Source organism: Pseudophryne corroboree, chromosome 11 (assembly GCF_028390025.1).
Source record: "Pseudophryne corroboree isolate aPseCor3 chromosome 11, aPseCor3.hap2, whole genome shotgun sequence".
Lineage (NCBI taxonomy): Eukaryota > Metazoa > Chordata > Amphibia > Anura > Myobatrachidae > Pseudophryne > Pseudophryne corroboree.
In genome coordinates, this window is record NC_086454.1 from 291,642,424 (window position 1) to 291,663,206 (window position 20,783).

Sequence of the window (20,783 nt, forward strand, 5' to 3'; positions counted from 1 at the left end):
ACTGCTAACCTTTCGTTCTCACTTCTGCTAAGCTAAGACGCACTCCCTGAGGGCGGCGGCCTAGCGTTTGCATTGCTGCTAAAAGCAGCTAGGGGGCGATCAACTCGGAATGAGGGCCTGTATTGTTTACTGTATAGTCAGTGACGGCACACAGTCACATAGAAACATAGACTGCAGATAACTTGGGCCATCTAGTCTGTCCCTTTTGCCACACATCCAGTCTTCTACAGTATATTTAGATTTCAAGGAAAAAACAGAAGATATTGTAAATCATCAATGACCCGTGGGAGCACGCATCGTTAACGATATAGTGAATACACACTGGACAATGTGAACGTTATATCGTCCGACTGGACAATATATCGGGTGCATATTGGCAAGTGTGTACCCAGCCTAAATGAACACTCCGATATTGAAGTTGATGTGTTGGAAGCAGGAAAAATGGAAAAGTGTAACGAGGGCCAAATTGTGATGGCTAGATGACTGGGTTAGAGAATCTCGAACCGGCATTTTTTTTTTTGGGTGCTCACAGGATGTGGTGGTTAGTACCTACCACAAGTAGTCCAACGGAAGCACAACTGGTGAACTGGCAACAGGGTCATAAACACCCAAGGGTCATTGATATGTGCGGGGATCGAATGCTAGCCAGTCTGGTCCGATCCTGCAGAAGAGCTACCGTAGCAAAATTTGCTGAAAAAAACAGTTGATGCAGGCTGTGATAGAAAGGTGCGTACAGGAGAGTGGCACTGCACACCCTAATTGCTTGTAATGAGAGGTGCTGTCTTGCTGAGATTTATAGTACGATGCAAAGAAAAAATAGATGCAGATGCACTATGCAATCATTACTACTCAAAACTGAAATATATATTACAATTAAATATCATATAAGAGGTTGTTAGCATATATTTGTCCAAAGATACGGGCTTGCCCACCAACATCCAGGTCATCTCTTGTCGGGCAAGTCCCTAACACTCTGAGGTTCACATCTGGCACGCAGGACACCCCCAAACCAATCTAGCCAAAAACCTCCTTAGGGCATCACTCTAATGCAGAGTTTACCAAACTTTTTTTTAATCACGGTGCCCAATAGTATCAGAATTTTTTTCATGGCACCCCGAAGCCAAAAGTATATTTTCTGAGGAAAATAGTAAGAAGTATTAAATTAAGTAAGTTGTGTTTATACTGTGTGTAATCCTTAGGTTCAGTTTTGTGGTGAGGTATTCACTTCTGTTTATTCAAAAGAAAAAAATACATAGTACAGCGGAGCGTATATATATATATATATATATATATATATATATATCTATATATATATGCGCACTCCCTTGTACTACATATTTGTTTTCTTTGGAATAAACTATATTCAATATACCGCAGAATACTTATTTGAGAGCTGCATTCTAAGACTGAGGTGACTTGATTGAAAGTATATCTACGTGTGTGTGTGTGTGTGTGTGTGTGTGTGTGTGTATATATATGTATGTATATATATCTTTAGAGCGCCTGATTTCTCTGACGTCCTAAATGGATGCTGGGACTCCGTAAGGACCATGGGGAATAGCGGCTCCGCAGGAGACTGGGCACAACTAAAAGAAAGCTTTAGGTCTACCTGGTGTGCACTGGCTCCTCCCTCTATGACCCTCCTCCAGACCTCAGTTAGAATCTTGTGCCCGGCTGAGCTGGATGCACACTAGGGGCTCTCCTGAGCTCCTAGAAAAGAAAGTATAATTTTAGGTTTTTTATTTTCAGTGAGATCTGCTGGCAACAGACTCACTGCTACGAGGGACTAAGGGGAGAAGAAGCGAATCTACCTGCTTGCAGCTAGCTTGGGCTTCTTAGGCTACTGGAAACCATTAGCTCCAGAGGGATCGAACACAGGGCCTGACCTCGATCGTCCGGTCCCGGAGCCGCTCCGCCGTCCCCCTTACAGAGCCAGAAACAAGAAGATGGTCCTGGAAATCGGCGGCAGAAGACTTCGGTCTTCAACAAGGTAGCGCACAGCACTGCAGCTGTGCGCCATTGCTCCTCATGCACACCTCACACTCCGGTCACTGATGGGTGCAGGGCGCTGGGGGGGGGCGCCCTGAGCAGCAATATTAAACACCTTGCTAGCATAAAAATCACATAATATAGTCCTAGAGGCTATGTATGTGAAAAATACCCCTGCCAGATATCTGTAAAAAAGTGGGAGAAGTCCGCCGGAAAAGGGGCAGAGCTATCTCCCTCAGCACACTAGCGCCATTTTTCCCTCACATCTCCGCTGGAAGGATCGCTCCCAGGCTCTCCCCTGCAGTTTCAAGACTACAAAGGGTAAAAAAGAGAGGGGGGGCACTACATTTAGGCGCAGTAGTATACATATAAGCAGCTATAAGGGAAAATCACTCGGTTATAGTGTTAATCCCTGTGTATATATAGCGCTCTGGTGTGTGCTGGCATACTCTCTCTCTGTCTCCCCAAAGGACTTTGTGGGGTCCTGTCCTCAGTCAGAGCATTCCCTGTGTGTGTGCGGTGTGTCGGTACGGCTGTGTCGACATGTTTGATGAGGAGGCTTATGTGGAGGCGGAGCAGATGCCGATAAATGTGATGTCACCCCCTGCGGGGTCGACACCTGAGTGGATGGTTATGTGGAAGGAATTACGCGACAGTGTCGACTCCTTACATAAAAGGTTTGACGACATAGCAGATGTGGGACAGCCGGCTTCTCAGCTCGTGCCTGCCCAACTGTCTCAAAAGCCACCAGGGGCTCTAAAAGGGTTCACTACGGCTGGCCGGCGGTCGGGCTCCCGGCGACCAGCATCCCGGCGCCGGGAGCCCGACCGCCGGCTTACCGACAGCTTGGCGAGCGCAAATGAGCCCCTTGCGGGCTCGCTGCGCTCGCCACGCTACGGGCACGGTGGCGCGCTACGCGCGCTACACTATTTTATTCTCCCTCTATGGGGGACGTGGACCCACACGAGGGAAAATAATTGTCGGTATGCCGGCTGTCGGGCTCCCGGCGCCGGTATACTGAGCGCCGGGAGCCCGACCGCCGGCAAACAGAAGACCACCCCTCTAAAACGCCCGCTACCTCAGATGGCAGACACAGATGTCGACACGGATACTGAATCCAGTGTCGACGACGATGAGACTAATGTAACTTCCAATAGGGCCACACGTTACATGATTGAGGCGATGAAAAATGTGTTGCACATTTCTGATGTTACCCCAGGTACCACAAAAAAGGGTATTATGTTTGGGGAGAAAAAACTACCAGTGGTTTTTCCCCCATCTGAGGAATTAAATGAAGTGTGTGAAGAAGCGTGGGCTTCCCCCGATAAGAAACTGGTAATTTCTAAAAGGTTACTAATGACGTACCCTTTCCCGCTAGAGGATAGGTCACGTTGGTAAACATCCCCTAGGGTGGATAAAGCGCTCACACGCCTGTCAAAGAAGGTGGCACTACCGTCTCCGGATACGGCCGCCCTAAAGGAACCTGCTGATAGAAAGCAGGAGGCTATCCTGAAGTCTGTATATACTCACACAGGTATTATTATTATATATTATATAGACCAGCTATTGCTTCAGCATGGATGTGCAGTGCTGCAGCTGCGTGGTCAGATTCCCTGTCGGAAAATATTGATACCCTAGACAGGGACACTATATTGCTAACCATAGAACATATTAAAGACGCAGTCTTATACATGAGAGATGCACAGAGGGATATTTGCCGGCTGGCATCTAAAATAAGTGCAATGTCCATTTCTGCCAGGAGAGGATTATGGACTCAGCAGTGGATGGGTGATGCAGATTCTAAAAGGCACATGGAAGTTTTGCCTTATAAGGGTGAGGAGGAGTTCGGGGATGGTCTCTCGGACCTCGTTTCCACAGCAACAGCTGGGAAGTCAGCATTTTTACCCCATGTTCCCTCACAGCCAAAGAAAGCACCGTATTATCAGGTACAGTCCTTTCGGCCCCGGAAAGGCAAGCGGGTTAAAGGCGCGTCCTTTCTGCCCAGAGGCAGAGGTAGTGGGAAAAAGCTGCAGCATACAGCCAGTTCCCAGGAGCAAAAGTCCTCCCCCGCTTCCTCCAAGTCCACCGCATGACGCTGGGGCTCCACAGGCGGAGCCAGGTACGGTGGGGGCCCGTCTCAAAAACTTAAGCAATCAGTGGGCTCGCTCACGGGTGGATCCCTGGATCCTTCAAGTAGTATCTCAGGGGTACAAGCTGGAATTCGAGACGTCCCCCCCCCCCCCCCCCCCCCCCTGCCGTTTCCTCAAATCTGCCTTGCCAACATCTCCCCCAGGCAGGCAGGCAGTGCTTGAGGCAATTCACAAGCTGTATTCCCAGCAGGTGATAGTCAAGGTGCCCCTTCTTCAACAAGGACGGGGTTACTATTCCACAATGTTTGTGGTTCCGAAACCGGACGGTTCGGTGAGACCCATTTTAAATTTTAAATCCTTGAACACATATATAAAAAAATTCAAGTTCAAGATGGAATCGCTCAGGGCGGTTATTTCAAGCCTGGACGAGGGGGATTACATGGTATCACTGGACATCAAGGATGCTTACCTGCATGTCCCCATTTACCATCATCACCAGGAGTACCTCAGATTTGTGGTACAGGATTGTTATTACCAATTCCAGACGTTGCCGTTTGGTCTGTCCACGGCACCGAGGGTATTTACCAAGGTAATGGCCGAAATGATGATACTCCTTCGAAAAAAGGGAGTTTTAATTATCCCGTACTTGGACGATCTCCTGATAAAGGCGAGGTCCAGGGAGCAGTTGTTGGTTGGGGTAGCACTATCTCGGGAGGTGCTACAACAGCACGGTTGGATTCTAAATATTCCAAAGTCACAGCTGGTCCCTACGACACGTCTACTGTTCCTGGGGATGGTTCTGGACACAGAACAGAAAAAAGTGTTTCTCCCGGAGGAGAAGGCCAAGGAGCTGTCATCTCTAGTCAGAGGCCTCCTAAAACCAAAACAGGTGTCTGTGCATCACTGCACGCGAGTCCTGGGAAAAATGGTAGCTTCCTACGAAGCAATTCCATTCGGCAGGTTCCATGCGAGAACTTTTCAGTGGGACCTGTTGGACAAGTGGTCCGGTTCGCATCTTCAGATGCATCGGCTGATAACCCTGTCTCCAAGGACCAGGGTGTCTCTGCTGTGGTGGCTGCAAAGTGCTCATCTTCAAGAGGGCCGCAGATTCGGCATACAGGACTGGGTCCTGGTGACCACGGATGCCAGCCTTCGAGGCTGGGGGGCAGTCACACAGGGAAGAAACTTCCAAGGACTATGGTCAAGTCAGGAGACTTCCCTACACATTAATATTCTGGAACTGAGGGCCATTTACAATGCCCTAAGTCAGGCAAAACCCTTGCTTCAAAACCAGCCGGTACTGATCCAGTCAGACAACATCACGGCAGTCGCCCATGTAAACCGACAGGGCGGCACAAGAAGCAGGACGGCGATGGCAGAAGCCACAAGGATTCTCCGATGGGCGGAAAATCACGTGATAGCACTGTCAGCAGTGTTCATTCCGGGAGTGGACAACTGGGAAGCAGACTTCCTCAGCAGACACGACCTCCACCCGGGAGAGTGGGGACTTCATCTAGAAGTCTTCCAACTGATTGTAAACCGTTGGGAAAGGCCACAGGTGGACATGATGGCGTCCCGCCTAAACAAAAAGCTAGAAAGATATTGCGCCAGGTCAAGAGACCCTCAGGCGATAGCTGTGGACGCTCTAGTGACACCGTGGGTGTACCGGTCGGTTTATGTGTTCCCTCCTCTTCCTCTCATACGCAAGGTACTGAGGATAATAAGGAGAAGAGATGTAAGAACTATACTCATTGTTCCGGATTGGCCAAGAAGAGCTTGGTACCCGGAACTTCAAGAAATGATCTCAGAGGACCCATGGCCTCTGCCGCTCAGACAGGACCTGCTGCAGCAGGGGCCCTGTCTGTTCCAAGACTTACCGCGGCTGCGTTTGACGGCATGGCGGTTGAACGCCGGATCCTGAAGGAAAAGGGCATTCCGGAGGAAGTCATCCCTACGCTGATTAAAGCTAGGAAGGAGGTGACCGCAAACCATTATCACCGCATTTGGCGAAAATATGTTGCGTGGTGTGAGGCCAGAAGGGCCCCAACGGAGGAGTTTCAGCTGGGTCGATTTCTGCACTTCCTACAGTCAGGAGTGACTATGGGCCTAAAATTGGGTTCCATTAAGGTCCAGATTTCGGCTCTATCGATTTTCTTCCAGAGAGAACTGGCTTCACTACCTGAAGTTCAGACTTTTGTTAAGGGTGTGCTGCATATTCAGCCCCCTTTTGTGCCTCCAGTGGCACCTTGGGCTCTCAATGTGGTGTTGGATTTCCTAAAGTCACATTGGTTTGAGCCACTTAAAACCGTGGAATTAAAATATCTCACGTGGAAAGTGGTCATGCTGTTGGCCTTGGCTTCGGCCAGGCGTGTGTCAGAATTGGCGGCTTTGTCCTGTAAAAGCCTTTATCTGATTTTCTATATGGATAGGGCAGAATTGAGGACTCGTCCCCAGTTTCTCCCTAAGGTGGTATTGGCTTTTCATTTGAACCAACCTATCGTGGTGCCTGCGGCTACTAAAGACTTGGAGGCTTCCAAGTTGTTGGACGTAGTCAGGGCCCTGAAAATTTATGTTTCCAGGACAGCTGGAGTCAGGAAAACTGACTCGTTATTTATCCTGTATGCACCCAACAAGCTGGGTGCTCCTGCTTCAAAGCAGACTATTGCTCGCTGGATCTGTAGTACGATTCAGCTTGCACATTCTGCGACTGGACTGCCGCATCCTAAATCAGTGAAAGCCCATTCCACGAGGAAGGTGGGCTCTTCTTGGGCGGCTGCCCGAGGGGTCTCGGCTCTACAACTTTGCCGAGCAGCTACTTGGTCGGGGTCAAACACATTTGCTAAGTTCTACAAGTTTGACACCCTGGCTGAGGAGGACCTAGAGTTTTCCCATTCGGTGCTGCAGAGTCATCCGCACTCTCCCGCCCGTTTGGGAGCTTTGGTATAATCCCCATGGTCCTTACGGAGTCCCAGCATCCACTTAGGACGTCAGACAAAAATAAGATTTTACTCACCGGTAAATCTATTTCTCGTAGTCCGTAGTGGATGCTGGGCGCCCGTCCCAAGTGCGGATTGTCTGCAATACTTGTATATAGTTATTGTTTAACTAAAGGGTTAGTGTTGAGCCATCTGTTGAGAGGCTCAGTTATTGTTCATACTGTTAACTGGGTATAGTATCACGAGTAATACGGTGTGATTGGTGTGGCTGGTATGAGTCTTACCCGGGATTCAAAATCCTTCCTTATTGTGTCAGCTCTTCCGGGCACAGTATCCTAACTGAGGTCTGGAGGAGGGTCATAGAGGGAGGAGCCAGTGCACACCAGGTAGACCTAAAGCTTTCTTTTAGTTGTGCCCAGTCTCCTGCGGAGCCGCTATTCCCCATGGTCCTTGCGGAGTCCCAGCATCCACTACGGACTACGAGAAATAGATTTACCGGTGAGTAAAATCTTATTTTAACAATTATACTAGAGATTTGTATAATTGTGATTTGTTTTTAGATATTCACTTCTGTTTGTCCACATATTTTATGAACAGAAGCCACATGCTCCAATTTTGCTTATTACATTGAACATACATAATTTGAATTGGTCCTGGACCACCAACCCAGGGCACCCCTATAAGTGCCCCGAGGCACCCCACAGTGCCTAGGCACACAGTTTGAGAACCACTGCTCTAATGAAAGATTGCAGTGAAGTATTAGAGTATTATAGAAAAGTGTCAGAATATCCGCAGACTGGTCAGAGTGCCTATGCTGACCCCTGTCCACCCCCAAAAGCGCCTACAGTGGGCACATCAGAACTGAGCAATGGAAGAAGGTGGCCTGGTCTGATGAATCACGTTATCTTTTACATCATGTGGATGAGTGTGGTAAGCGTGACCGGCGGTCAGCTTACTGACGCTGGTATCCCGGCAGCAGAATACCGGCAGGGGGAGGGGAGGAGGCACGAGACACGGGTGCAACAAGCCCCTTGCGGGTTTGCTGGCGACCTGCGGTCACATAACTACATCCCCATGTGGATGGCATGTGTGTCTGTCATTTACCTGCAAAACAGATGGCATCAGCATCCACTATGAGAAGAATGCAAGCCAACACAGGCAATGTGATGCTCTGGGCAATGTTCTACTGGGAAACCTTGGGTCCTGTCATTCATGTGAATGTTACTTTGACACGTACCACCTACCTAAAAATTGTTGCAGATCAAGTACACCCCTTCATGACAACGGTATCCCCTGATGGCAGTAGCCTCTTTCAGTAGGATAATGTGCCTTTAGACACTGCAAATATTGTTCAGGAATGGTTTGAGGAACATGGCAAAGAACAAGGTTTTGACTTGGCCTCCAAATTCTCAAGATCTCCCCTGATCGAGCAATCTGTGGCATGTGCTGGAGAAACCAGTCCGTACCATGAAAGCGCTACCTCGCAAATTAAAGGACTTAAAGGATCTGCTGCTAACGTCTTGGTGCCACATACCACAGGACACCCTGGGAGGTCTTGTGAAGTCCACGACACGAGGGGGAACCTGCACTATATATTAGGCAGGCGGTTTTACTTTTCTCTAACGTCCTAAGTGGATGCTGGGGACTCCGTCAGGACCATGGGGATTAGCGGCTCCGCAGGAGACAGGGCACAAAAGTAAAAGCTTTAGGATCAGGTGGTGTGCACTGGCTCCTCCCCCTATGACCCTCCTCCAAGCCTCAGTTAAGATTTTGTGCCCGGCCGAGAAGGGTGCAATCTAGGTGGCTCTCCTAAAGAGCTGCTTAGAGTAAAAGCTTTGTTAGGTTTTTTATTTTCAGTGAGTCCTGCTGGCAACAGGCTCACTGCTACGAGGGACTTAGGGGAGAGAAGTGAACTCACCTGCGTGCAGGATGGATTGGCTTCTTAGGCTACTGGACACCATTAGCTCCAGAGGGAGTCGGAACACAGGTCTCACCCTGGGGTTCGTCCCGGAGCCGCGCCGCCGACCCCCTTGCAGATGCCGAAAAGTGAAGAGGTCCAGAAACCAGCGGCAGAAGACTCTTCATTCTTCATAAGGTAGCGCACAGCACTGCAGCTGTGCGCCATTGTTGTCAGCACACTTCATAGCAGCGGTCACTGAGGGTGCAGGGCGCTGGGGGGGGGGGCGCCCTGGGCAGCAATGATAGTACCTTATTCTGGCTAAAAATACATCACATATAGCCCCTGGGGGCTATATGGATGTATTTAACCCCTGCCAGGTCTCAGAAAAACGGGAGAAGAAGCCCGCCGAAAAGGGGGCGGGGCCTATTCTCCTCAGCACACAGCGCCATTTTCCCTCACAGAAATGCTGGTGGGAAGGCTCCCAGGCTCTCCCCTGCACTGCACTACAGAAACAGGGTTAAAACAGAGAGGGGGGGCACTTATTTGGCGATATGTATATATATATTAAAATGCTATAAGGGAAAAACACTTATATAAAGGTTGTCCCTGTATAATTATAGCGTTTTTGGTGTGTGCTGGCAAACTCTCCCTCTGTCTCCCCAAAGGGCTAGTGGGGTCCTGTCCTCTATCAGAGCATTCCCTGTGTGTGTGCTGTGTGTCGGTACGTGTGTGTCGACATGTATGAGGACGATGTTGGTGAGGAGGCGGAGCAATTGCCTGAAATGGTGATGTCACTCTCTAGGGAGTCGACACCGGAATGGATGGCTTATTTAAGGAATTACGTGATAATGTCAACACGCTGCAAGGTCGGTTGACGACATGAGACGGCCGGCAAACAAATTAGTACCTGTCCAGGCGTCTCAAACACCGTCAGGGGCTGTAAAACGCTCATTTACCTCAGTCGGTCGACACAGACACGGACACTGACTCCAGTGTCGACGGTGAAGAAACAAACGTATTTTCCTTTAGGGCCACACGTTACATGTTAAGGGCAATGAAGGAGGTGTTACATTTGTCTGATACTACAAGTACCACAAAGAAGGGTATTATGTGGGGTGTGAAAAAACTACCTGTAGTTTTTCCTGAATCAGATAAATTAAATGAAGTGTGTGATGATGAGTGGGTTTCCCCCGATAGAAAATTATTGGCGGTATACCTTTTCCCGCCAGAAACACCCTTTAGGGTGGATAAGGCGCTCACACGCTTATCAAAACAAGTGGCGGTACCGTCTCCAGATAGGGCCGCCCTCAAGGAGCCAGCTGAGAGGCTGGAAAATATCCTAAAAAGGTATATACACACATACTGGTGTTATACTGTGACCAGCGATCGCCTCAACCTGGATGTGCAGCGCTGGGGTGGTTGGGTCGGATTCCCTGACTGAAAATATTGATACCCTTGACAGGGACAGTATTTTATTGACTATAGAGCATTTAAAGGATGCATTTCTATATATGCGAGATGCACAGAGGGATATTTGCACTCTGGCATCAAGAGTAAGTGCGATGTCCATATCTGCCAGAAGATGTTTATGGACACGACAGTGGTCAGGTGATGCAGATTCCAAACGGCACATGGAAGTATTGCCGTATAAAGGGGAGGAGTTATTTGGGGTCGGTCCATCGGACCTGGTGGCCACGGCAACAGCTGGAAAATCCACCTTTTTTACCCCAAGTCACATCTCAGCAGAAAAAGACACCGTCTTTTCAGCCTCAGTCCTTTCGTCCCCATAAGGGCAAGCGGGCAAAAGGCCAGTCATATCTGCCCAGGGATAGAGGGAAGGGAAGAAGACTGCAGCAGGCAGCCCATTCCCAGGAACAGAGCCCTCCACCGCTTCTACTAAGTCCTCAGCATGACGCTGGGGCCGTACAAGCGGACTCAGGTGCGGTGGGGGGTCGTCTCAAGAGTTTCAGCGCGTAGTGGGCTCACTTGCAAGTGGACCCCTGGATCCTACAAGTAGTATCCCAGGGGTACAGATTGGAAGTTCGAGACGTCTCCCCCTCGCAGGCTCCTGATGTCTGTTTTACCAACGTCTTCCTCCGACAGGGAGGCAGTATTGGAAACAATTCACAAGCTGTATTCCCAGCAGGTGATAATCAAAGTACCCCTCCTACAACAAGGAAAGGGGTATTATTCCACACTATATTGTGGTACTGAAGCCGGAAGGCTCGGTGAGACCTATTCTAAATGGATAATCTTTGAACACTTACATACAAAGGTTCAAATCAAGATGGAGTCACTCAGAGCAGTAATAGCGAACCAATAGGGTGTCCCTGGACATCAAGGTTGCTTACCTCCATGTCCCAAATTGCCCTTCTCACCAAGGGTACCTCAGGTTCGTGGTACGGAACTGTCACTATCAGTTTCAGACGCTGCCGTTTGGATTGTCCACGGCACCCCGGGTCTTTACCAAAGTAATGGCCGAAATGATTATTCTTCTTCAAAGAAAAGGCGTCTCAATTATCCCTTACTTGGACGATCTCCTGATAAGGGCAGGGTCCAGAGAACAGTTGGAAGTCGGAGTAGCACTATCTCAAGTAGTTCTACGACAGCACGGGTGGATTTTAAATATCCAAAATCGCAGCCGTTTCCGACGACACGTCTGCTGTTCCTAGGGATGGTTCTGGACACAGTCCAGAAAAAGGTGTTTCTCCCGGAGGAGAAAGCCAGGGAGTTATCCGAGCTAGTCAGGAACCTCCTAAAACCAGGAAAAGTGTCAGTGCATCATTGCACAAGAGTCCTGGGAAAAATGGTGGCTTATTACGAAGCGATTCCATTCGGCAGATTCCACGCAAGAACTTTTCAGTGGGATCTGCTGGACAAATGGTCCGGATCGCATCTTCAGATGCATCAGCGGATAACCCTATCTCCAAGGACAAGGGTGTCTCTCCTGTGGTGGTTACAGAGTGCTCATCTTCTAGAGGGCCGCAGATTCGGCATTCAGGATTGGATGCTGGTGACCACGGAGGCCAGCCTGAGAGGCTGGGGAGCAGTCACACAAGGAAAAAATTTCCAGGGAGTGTGATCAAGTCTGGAGACTTTTCTCCACATAAATATACTGGAGCTAAGGGCAATTTACAATGCTCTAAGCTTAGCAAGACCTCTGCTTCAAGGTCAGCCGGTATTGATCCAGTGGGACAACAACACGGCAGTCGCCCACGTAAACAGACAGGGCGGCACAAGAAGCAGGAGGGCAATGGCAGAAACTGCAAGGATTTTTCGCTGGGCGGAAAATCATGTGATAGCACTGTCAGCAGTGTTCATTCCGGGAGTGGACAACTGGGAAGCAGACTTCCTCAGCACAACCTCCACCCGGGAGAGTGGGGACTTCATCGGGAAGTCTTCCACATGATTGTGAACCGTTGGGAAAGACCAAAGGTGGACATGATGGCGTCCCGCCTGAACAAAAAACTGGACAAGTATTGCGCCAGGTCAAAAGACCCTCAGGCAATAGCTGTGGACGTTCTGGTAACACCGTGGGTGTACCAGTCGGTGTATGTCTTACCTCCTCTGCTTCTCATACCCAAGGTATTGAGAATTATAAGACGTAGAGGAGTAAGAACTATACTCGTGGCTCCGGATTGGCCAAGAAGGACTTGGTACCCAGAACTTCAAGAGATGCTCACAGAGGACTCATGGCCTCTGCCGCTAAGAAGGGACTTGTTTCAGCAAGTACCATGTCTGTTCCAAGACTTACCGCGGCTGCGTTTGACGGCATGGCGGTTGAACGCCGGATCCTAAGGGAAAAAGGCGTTCCGGAAGAGGTCATTCCTACCCTGGTCAAAGCCAGGAAGGAGGTGACCGCACAACATTATCACCACATGTGGCGAAAATATGTTGCGTGGTGTGAGGCCAGGAAGGCCCCACGAAGAAATTTCAACTCGGTCGTTTCCTGCATTTCCTGCAAACAGGAGTGTCTATGGGCCTCAAATTGGGGTCCATTAAGGTTCAAATTTCGGCCCTGTCGATTTTCTTCCAGAAAGAATTGGCTTCAGTTCCTGAAGTCCAGAAGTTTGTCAAGGGAGTACTGCATATACAACCCCCTTTTGTGCCTCCAGTGGCACTGTGGGATCTCAACGTAGTTCTGGGATTCCTCAAATCACATTGGTTTAAACCGCTCAAATCTGTGGATTTGAAATATTTCACAGGGAAAGTGACCATGCGGTTGGCCCTGGCCTCGGCCAGGCGAGTGTCAGAATTGGCGGCGTTTGTCTCACAAAAGCCCATATCTGATTGTCCATTCGGACAGGGCAGAGCTGCGGACTCGTCCCCAGTTTCTCCCTAAGGTGGTGGCAGTGTTTCACCTGAACCAGCTTATTGTGGTACCTGCGGCTACTAGGGACTTGGAGGACTCCAAGTTGCTGGATGTTGTCAGGGCCCTGAAAATATAGTTTCCAGGACGACTGGAGTCAGGAAAACTGACTTGCTGTTATCCTGTATGCACCCAACAAACTGGGTGCTCTTGCTTCTAAGCAGACGATTGCTAGTTGGATGTGTAGTACAATTCAGCTTCCACATTCTGTGGCAGGCCTGCCACAGCCAAAATATGTAAATGCCCATTTCACAAGGAAGGTGGGCTCATCTTGGGCGGCTGCCCGAGGGCTCTCGGCTTTACAACTTTGCCGAGCTGATACTTGGTCAGGGGCACACCCTGACTGAGGAGGACCTGGAGTTCTCTCATTCGGTGCTGCAGAGTCATCCGCACTCTCCCGCCCGTTTGGGAGCTTTGGTATAATCCCCATGGTCCTGACGGAGTCCCCAGCATCCACTTAGGACGTTAGAGAAAATAAGAATTTACTTACCGATAATTCTATTTCTCGTAGTCCGTAGTGGATGCTGGGCGCCCATCCCAAGTGCGGATTGTCTGCAATACTTGTACATAGTTATTGTTACAAAAATCGGGTTATTATTGTTGTGAGCCATGTTTTCAGAGGCTCCGCTGTTATCATGCTGTTAACTGGGTTCAGATCACAGGTTGTACAGTGTGATTGGTGTGGCTGGTATGAGTCTTACCCGGGATTCAAAATCCTTCCTTATTGTGTACGCTCGTCCGGGCACAGTATCCTAACTGAGGCTTGGAGGAGGGTCATAGGGGGAGGAGCCAGTGCACACCACCTTATCCTAAAGCTTTTACTTTTGTGCCCTGTCTCCTGCGGAGCCGCTAATCCCCATGGTCCTGACGGAGTCCCCAGCATCCACTACGGACTACGAGAAATAGAATTATCGGTAAGTAAATTCTTATTTTTTTGGGGGGGTTAATAGTAGACTATAGTGTGAAATCGTTCCATGAGAGACCAAAGCTCCTTCTTTTCTGTTCCTCTGTATTTAGATGACTGTTCGTGGAAAGCCGAAGCTGAAATTGACATGGAGTTATTTCACCAGGTACCTATATTCCCTAGTACATTATTTTACCAACATCCCTGCATGAGGTTATTGTTTAACAACAGACATAGAATACAGCACATTGTGCCACCATTTGCTTGGTCATGGTGTCTTCCTACTGATATAAAGGAACCCATTTGTTCTTACACAGTATACTAGATATTACAATGTGCAAAATATATTATGGTAATCTGAATTCTATCCTTTTATGGTAATGCCATAAGTAATAAGTAGCCAATAGCACTTAGATGTTTTCCATGTAAACCATCACAGAGGTGATTACAAGATATAGGGGCATATGTAGTAAGCCTTGGAGAGAGATAAAGTACCAACTGATCAGATCCCAACTGTCATATTTCAAACCCAGCCTGTAACATGGCAGTTAGGAAGCTGATTGGCTGGTACTTTATCTCCTTAAACTTTATTTCTTTCTATAAATCTATGCTCCATAGTTCTTAAGATGGACCCTTACTGTTCCCTTTGACAGACAACACATCCAAGGGAACAAAAATAAACAAATCTACCTGTATTTTTCGGAAAGCTGTCCCCCCTTTAATATTTACTAGATATAGGGGTATATGCAATTAGCGGCGAATCGCGGCAAATTATCGCCGTTTTTTAATTCGACACAATTCGACAGGTGAATTCCGGCAGGTGGCTTCCGGAATTCACCATATTCAATGAAAAACGGATTCGACAGTCCCGCGGGCGAAAAACGGCCGATTTGCCGGATTTTGCAGCGATTTAAAAAAACGGGGAAAAAACGAAAAAAAAAATGGCGTGGGGTCCCCCCTCCAAAGCATAACCAGCCTCGGGCTCTTCGAGCTGGTCCTGGTTCTAAAAATGCGGGGACAAAATTTACATGGGATCCCCCGTATTTTTAAAACCAGCACCAGGCTCTGCGCCTGATGCTGGTGCAAAAAATACGGGGGACAAAAAGAGTAGGGGTCCCCCGTATTTTATACACCAGCATCGGGCTCCATTAGCTGGACAGATAATGCCACAGCCGGGGGTCACTTTTATACAGTGCCTTGCGGCCGTGGCATTAAATATCCAACTAGTCACCCCTGGCCGGGGTACCCTGGGGGAGTGGGGACCCCTTCAATCAAAGGGTCCCCCCCCCCCCCCCCCCAGCCACCCAAGGGCCAGGGGCGAAGCCCGAGGCTGTCCCCCCCATCCAAGGGCTGCGGATGGGAGGCTGATAGCCTTGAGGAAAATGACAGAATATTGTTTTTTCCAGTAGTACTACAAGTCCCAGCAAGCCTCCCCCGCAAGCTGGTACTTGGAGAACCACAAGTACCAGCATGCGGGAGAAAAATGGGCCCGCTGGTACCTGTAGTACTACTGGAAAAAAAATACCCAAATAAAAACAGGAGACACACACCGTGACAAGTACAACTTTATTACACACCGCCGACACACACATACTTACCTATGTTGACACGCCGACTGCCACAGTCTCCGACGATCCGAGGGTACCTGTGAAAAAAATTATACTCACCTGCCAGTGTCCAAAGATAAATCCACGTCCAGAGATAAAATCCTCGTACTTGGCAAAATAAAAACACGCACACCCGTACCAACGGACTGAAAGGGGTCCCATGTTGACACATGGGACCCCTTTCCACGAATGCCGGGACCCCACGTGACTCCTGTCACTGAGGTCCCTTCAGCCAATCGGGAAGCGCTACTTCGTGGCGCTCACCTGATTGGCTGTCTCGCGTCTAAGGTCAGACAGCGCATCGCAAAGCCTCTCCATTACTTTCAATGGTGGGAACTTTGCCGTCAGCGGTGGGGTTACCCGCAGTCAGCCGCTGACCGCAGGTGACCCCACCACTAGCCGCAAAGTTCCCACCATTGAATATAATGGAGAGGCTTTGCGATGCGCTGACAGCTCAGACGCGCACAGAGCCAATCAGCAGAGTGCAAGGACGTTGCGCTCGCTGATTGGCTTACGAGACCTTTCAGTGACAGCAGTCACGTGGGGGTCTCTCTGCATTCGGGGAAAGGGGTCTCGTGTCAACATGGGACCCCTTTCAGTACGCTGGTCGGGTGTTCGTTTTCTTTTTTTGACAAGCCGCTAGATGTTCACTGAACTGCCATTTTAGACACATGTCTGGTAGCTCCCAGATACATTGTGATGGTGAGCTGCTCCACTGTGGCGTGGTACTCGGACCTCACTCATCTTCGTAGTCAATGTTCATCTTTCACACCAATAACGTGGAGTTTCCACGTCGGTTATTCCCAGTGGTGCCATTTGTCCAGTCATGTTACACCTTCACCACAGCAGCACATGAACAGTTCACAAACTGCGCTGTTTCAGAAATACTGCCGCCCTTAGCACAAAAGCCGATAATCATCTCTTTTGCAACTCAAATACATCGCCTCTTTTACCCATGACAGCAATGAGTGATATGTGTGCAGACTGCCTATCGCACACCTTATATACCCACCGAGCCAGCACACGGCACATGATTTATACATGTGTTTTGTAAACTCTGTAGAGGTCCCATACCATGTGTCGTCGTCTTCTTAGGGAGGAAGACGTGGCCTGGTCTACTTTTCACCTTTGACCTGGACTTTAATACAGCCCAAATATTAAGCATAAAGGTCAGAGTTTTTCGCACTTGTTGTTAGTGCCAGGTATTTGTGTTAGAATAACAATGAAACACATTATCCCCTTGTATAATGAAACCCTTTGTTGGTGTATACTACAGGAAAAACATTACTTTCTCTAACGTCCTAGTGGATGCTGGGAACTCCGTAAGGACCATGGGGAATAGCGGGCTCCGAAGGAGGCTGGGCACTCTAGAAAGATCTTAGACTACCTGGTGTGCACTGGCTCCTCCCACTATGACCCTCCTCCAAGCCTCAGTTAGATTTCGTGCCCGGCCGAGGTTGGATGCACACTAGGGGCTCTCCTGAGCTCTTAGAAAGTTATAGTCTTAGAATTTGTTATTTTCAGTGAGACCTGCTGGCAACAGGCTCACTGCAGCGAGGGACTAAGGGGAGAAGAAGCGAACTCGCCTGCTTGCAGCCGGATTGGGCTTCTTAGGCTACTGGACACCATTAGCTCCAGAGGGATCGACCGCAGGCCCAGCCTGGATGTTCGGTCCCGGAGCCGCGCCGCCGTCCCCCTTACAGAGCCAGAAGCAAGAAGATGGTCCGGAAAATCGGCGGCATGAAGACTCTGTCTTCACCAAGGTAGCGCACAGCACTGCAGCTGTGCGCCATTGCTCCTCTCACACACTTCACACTCCGGTCACTGAGGGTGCAGGGCGCTGGGGGGGGCGCCCTGAGGCAGCAATAAAAACACCTTGGCTGGCTAAAATACCTCAATATATGGCCCCAGGGGCTATATATGAGGTAAATAACCCTGCCAGAATTCCATAAAAAACGGGAGAATAGGCCGCGAAAAAAGCGGCGGAGCCTATCTCCTCAGCACACTGGCGCCATTTTTCCCTCACAGCTCGGCTGGAGGGAAGCTCCCTGGCTCTTCCCTGCACAGTAAGAGGGAAAAGAGAGGGGGGGCATTAAAATTGGCACTGTATACAGTATATTATATAAAAGCTATTAGGGACATAACTCAGTTAGTCCCTGTATATATATAGCGCTCTGGTGTGTGCTGGCATACTCTTACTCTGTCCCCCCAAAGGGCTTTTGTGGGTCCTGTCCTCGTTTAGAGCATTCCCTGTGTGTCTGCGGTGTGTCGGTACGGCTGTGTCGACATGTTGAATGAGGAGGCTTATATGGTGACAGAACAGAGGCCGATATATGTGATGTCGCCCCCTGTGGGGCCGACACCAGAGTGGATGGATAGGTGAAAGGTATTAACCGACAGTGTCAACTCCTTACATAAAAGGGTGGATGACGTAACAGCTGTGGGACAGCCGGCTTCGCAGCCCGCGCCTGCCCAGGCGTCTCAAAGGCCATCAGGGGCTCAAAAACGCCCGCTCTCTCAGATGGCAGACACAGATGTCGACACGGAGTCTGACTCCAGTGTCGACAAGGTGGAGACATATACACAATCCACTAGGAACATCCGTGACGTGATCCCGGCAATAAAAAATGTGTTATACATTTCTGACTTTAACCCAAGCACCTCTAAAAATGGGTTTTAGGTTTGGGGAGAAAAAACAGGCAGTGTTTTGTTCCCCCATCAGATGAATAAATGAAGTGTGTGAAAGCGTGGGTTCCCCCGTTAAGAAACTGGTAATTTATAAAAAGTTACTGATGGCGTACCCTTTCCCGCCAGGTGGATAAGTTACGCTGGGAGATATCCCCTAGGGTGGATAAGGCGCTCACACGTTTGTCAAAAAAGGTGGCACTGCCGTCTTAGGATACGGCCACTTTAATAGGTACCTGTTGATAAAAAACAGGAGGTTATCCTGAAGTCTGTATTTACACACTCAGGTACTAGACTGAGACCTGCAGATAGTGCTGCTGCAGCGTGGTCGGTGACCCTGTCAAACAGGGATACTAGTTGGCAAACATAAAAACATATTAAAGACGTCGTCTTATATATGGGGGATGCACAGAGGGATATTTTGCCGGCTGGCATCCAAAATAAATGTAATGTCCATTCTGTCAGGAGGGTATTAGAGACCTGTCACTGGACAGGTGATGCTGACTTAAAAAGCGCATAGAGAGCCTTATAAGGGTGAGGAATTATTTGGGGATGGTCTCTGGGACCTCGTATCCACAGCAACTGCTGGGAAGAAATAATTTTACCTCAGGTTTCCTCACAGACAAAGGTACAGTCCTTTCGGCTTCAGAAAAGCAAGCGGGTCAAATGGCGCTTCCTTTCTGTACAGAGACAAGGGTAGAGGGAAAAAAGCTGCACCAGTCAGCCTGTTCCCAGAATCAAGATTCTTCCCCCGCCTCCTGTGAGGCCACACCATGACGCGGGTGCTCCACAGGTGTAGCCAGGTACGGTGGGGGGCCGTCTCAAAAATTTCAGCAATTAGTGGGCTCGCTCACAGGTGGATCCCTGTTTCTTTCAAGTAGTATTTCAGGGGTACAAGCTGGAATTCGAGATGTCTCCCCCCAGCCGTTTCCTAAAATATGCCTTGCTGACAACTCCCTCAGGCAGGGAGGCTGTGCTAGAGGCAATTAATAAGCGGTATTCCCAGCAGGTAATACTCAAGGTGCCCCTACTTCAACAAGGACGGGGTTACTATTCCACACGGGTTGGGGTACCGAAACCGCATGGTTCGGTGTGACCCATTTTATATTTAAAATCCTTGAACACAAAAATTCAAGTTCAAGATGGAATCGCTCAGGGCGGTTATTCCAAGCCTGGACGAGGGGGATTACATGGTATCCTGGGACATCAAGGATGCTTACCTGCATGTCCCCATTTACCATCCTCGCCAGGAGTACCTCAGATTTGTGGTACAGGATTACCATTACCAAGTCCAGACACTGCCGTTGGACTGTACATGGCACCGAGGGTGTTTTATCAAGGTAATGGCCGAAATGTTGATACTCCTTCAAAAAAAAGGGAGTTGTAATTATCCCGTACTTGGACAATCTCGTTATAAGGGCGAAGTCCAAGGAGCAGTTGGTAGTCGGGGTAGCACTATTTTGGAAAGTGCTACAACAGCATGGTTGGATTCTAAACAGTCCAAAGTCACAGCTGGTTCCTATGACACGTCTACTGTTCCTGGGGATGGTTCTGGACATAAACCAGAAATAGTGTTTCTCCCGGAGGAGAAAGCCAAGGAGTTGTCATCTCTAGTCAGAGACCTCCTGAAGCCAAAATAGATAGCGGTGCATCATTGCACGCGAGTCCTGGGAAAAATGGTAGCTTCCTACGAAGCAATCCCATTAGGCAGGTTCCATACAAGAACTTTTCAGAGGGTCCTGTTGGACAAGTGGTCCGGATCGCATCTTCCGATGCATAGGCTGATAACCCTGTCTCCAAGGACCAGGGTATCTCTACTGTGGTGGCTGCAGAGTGCCCATCTTCAAGAGGGCCGCAGGTTCGGCATACAGGACTAGGTCCTAGTGACCATGGATTCCAGCCTTTGAGGCTGGGAGGCAGTCACACAGGGAAGAAATTTCCAGGGACTTTGGTCAAGTCAGGTTATTTCCCTACACATAAATATTCTGGACCTGAAGGCCATTTACAATGCCCTGAGGCCGGCAAGGCCTCTGCTTCAAAACCAGCCGGTACTGATCCAATCAGACAACATCACGGCAGTCGCCCATGTAAACCAACAGGGCGGCACAAGAAGCAGGATGGCGATGGCAGAAGCCACAAGGATTCTCCGATAGGCGGAAAATCATGTGTTAGCACTGTCAGCAGTGTTCATTCCCGGAGTGGACAACTGGGAAGCAGATCTTCTCAACAGACACGACCTCCACCCGGGAGAATGGGGACTTCCTCCAGAAGTCTTCCAATAGGATTGTACACCATTGGGAAAG

General features: G+C 49.3%; 1 protein-coding gene across 12 annotated transcripts in view; it reads left to right on the forward strand.

The window, feature by feature from the left end:
* Positions 1-20,783, forward strand: part of NFAT5 (nuclear factor of activated T cells 5) — a 221,864-nt gene that overhangs the window by 138,002 nt on the left and 63,079 nt on the right. For all 12 annotated transcript variants that reach the window (XM_063945452.1, XM_063945450.1, XM_063945453.1 and 9 more), the window contains one exon: positions 14,302-14,354. In XM_063945452.1, coding sequence (XP_063801522.1) covers positions 14,302-14,354 — 53 coding nt within the window. The remainder of the gene's footprint in view (positions 1-14,301; positions 14,355-20,783) is intronic.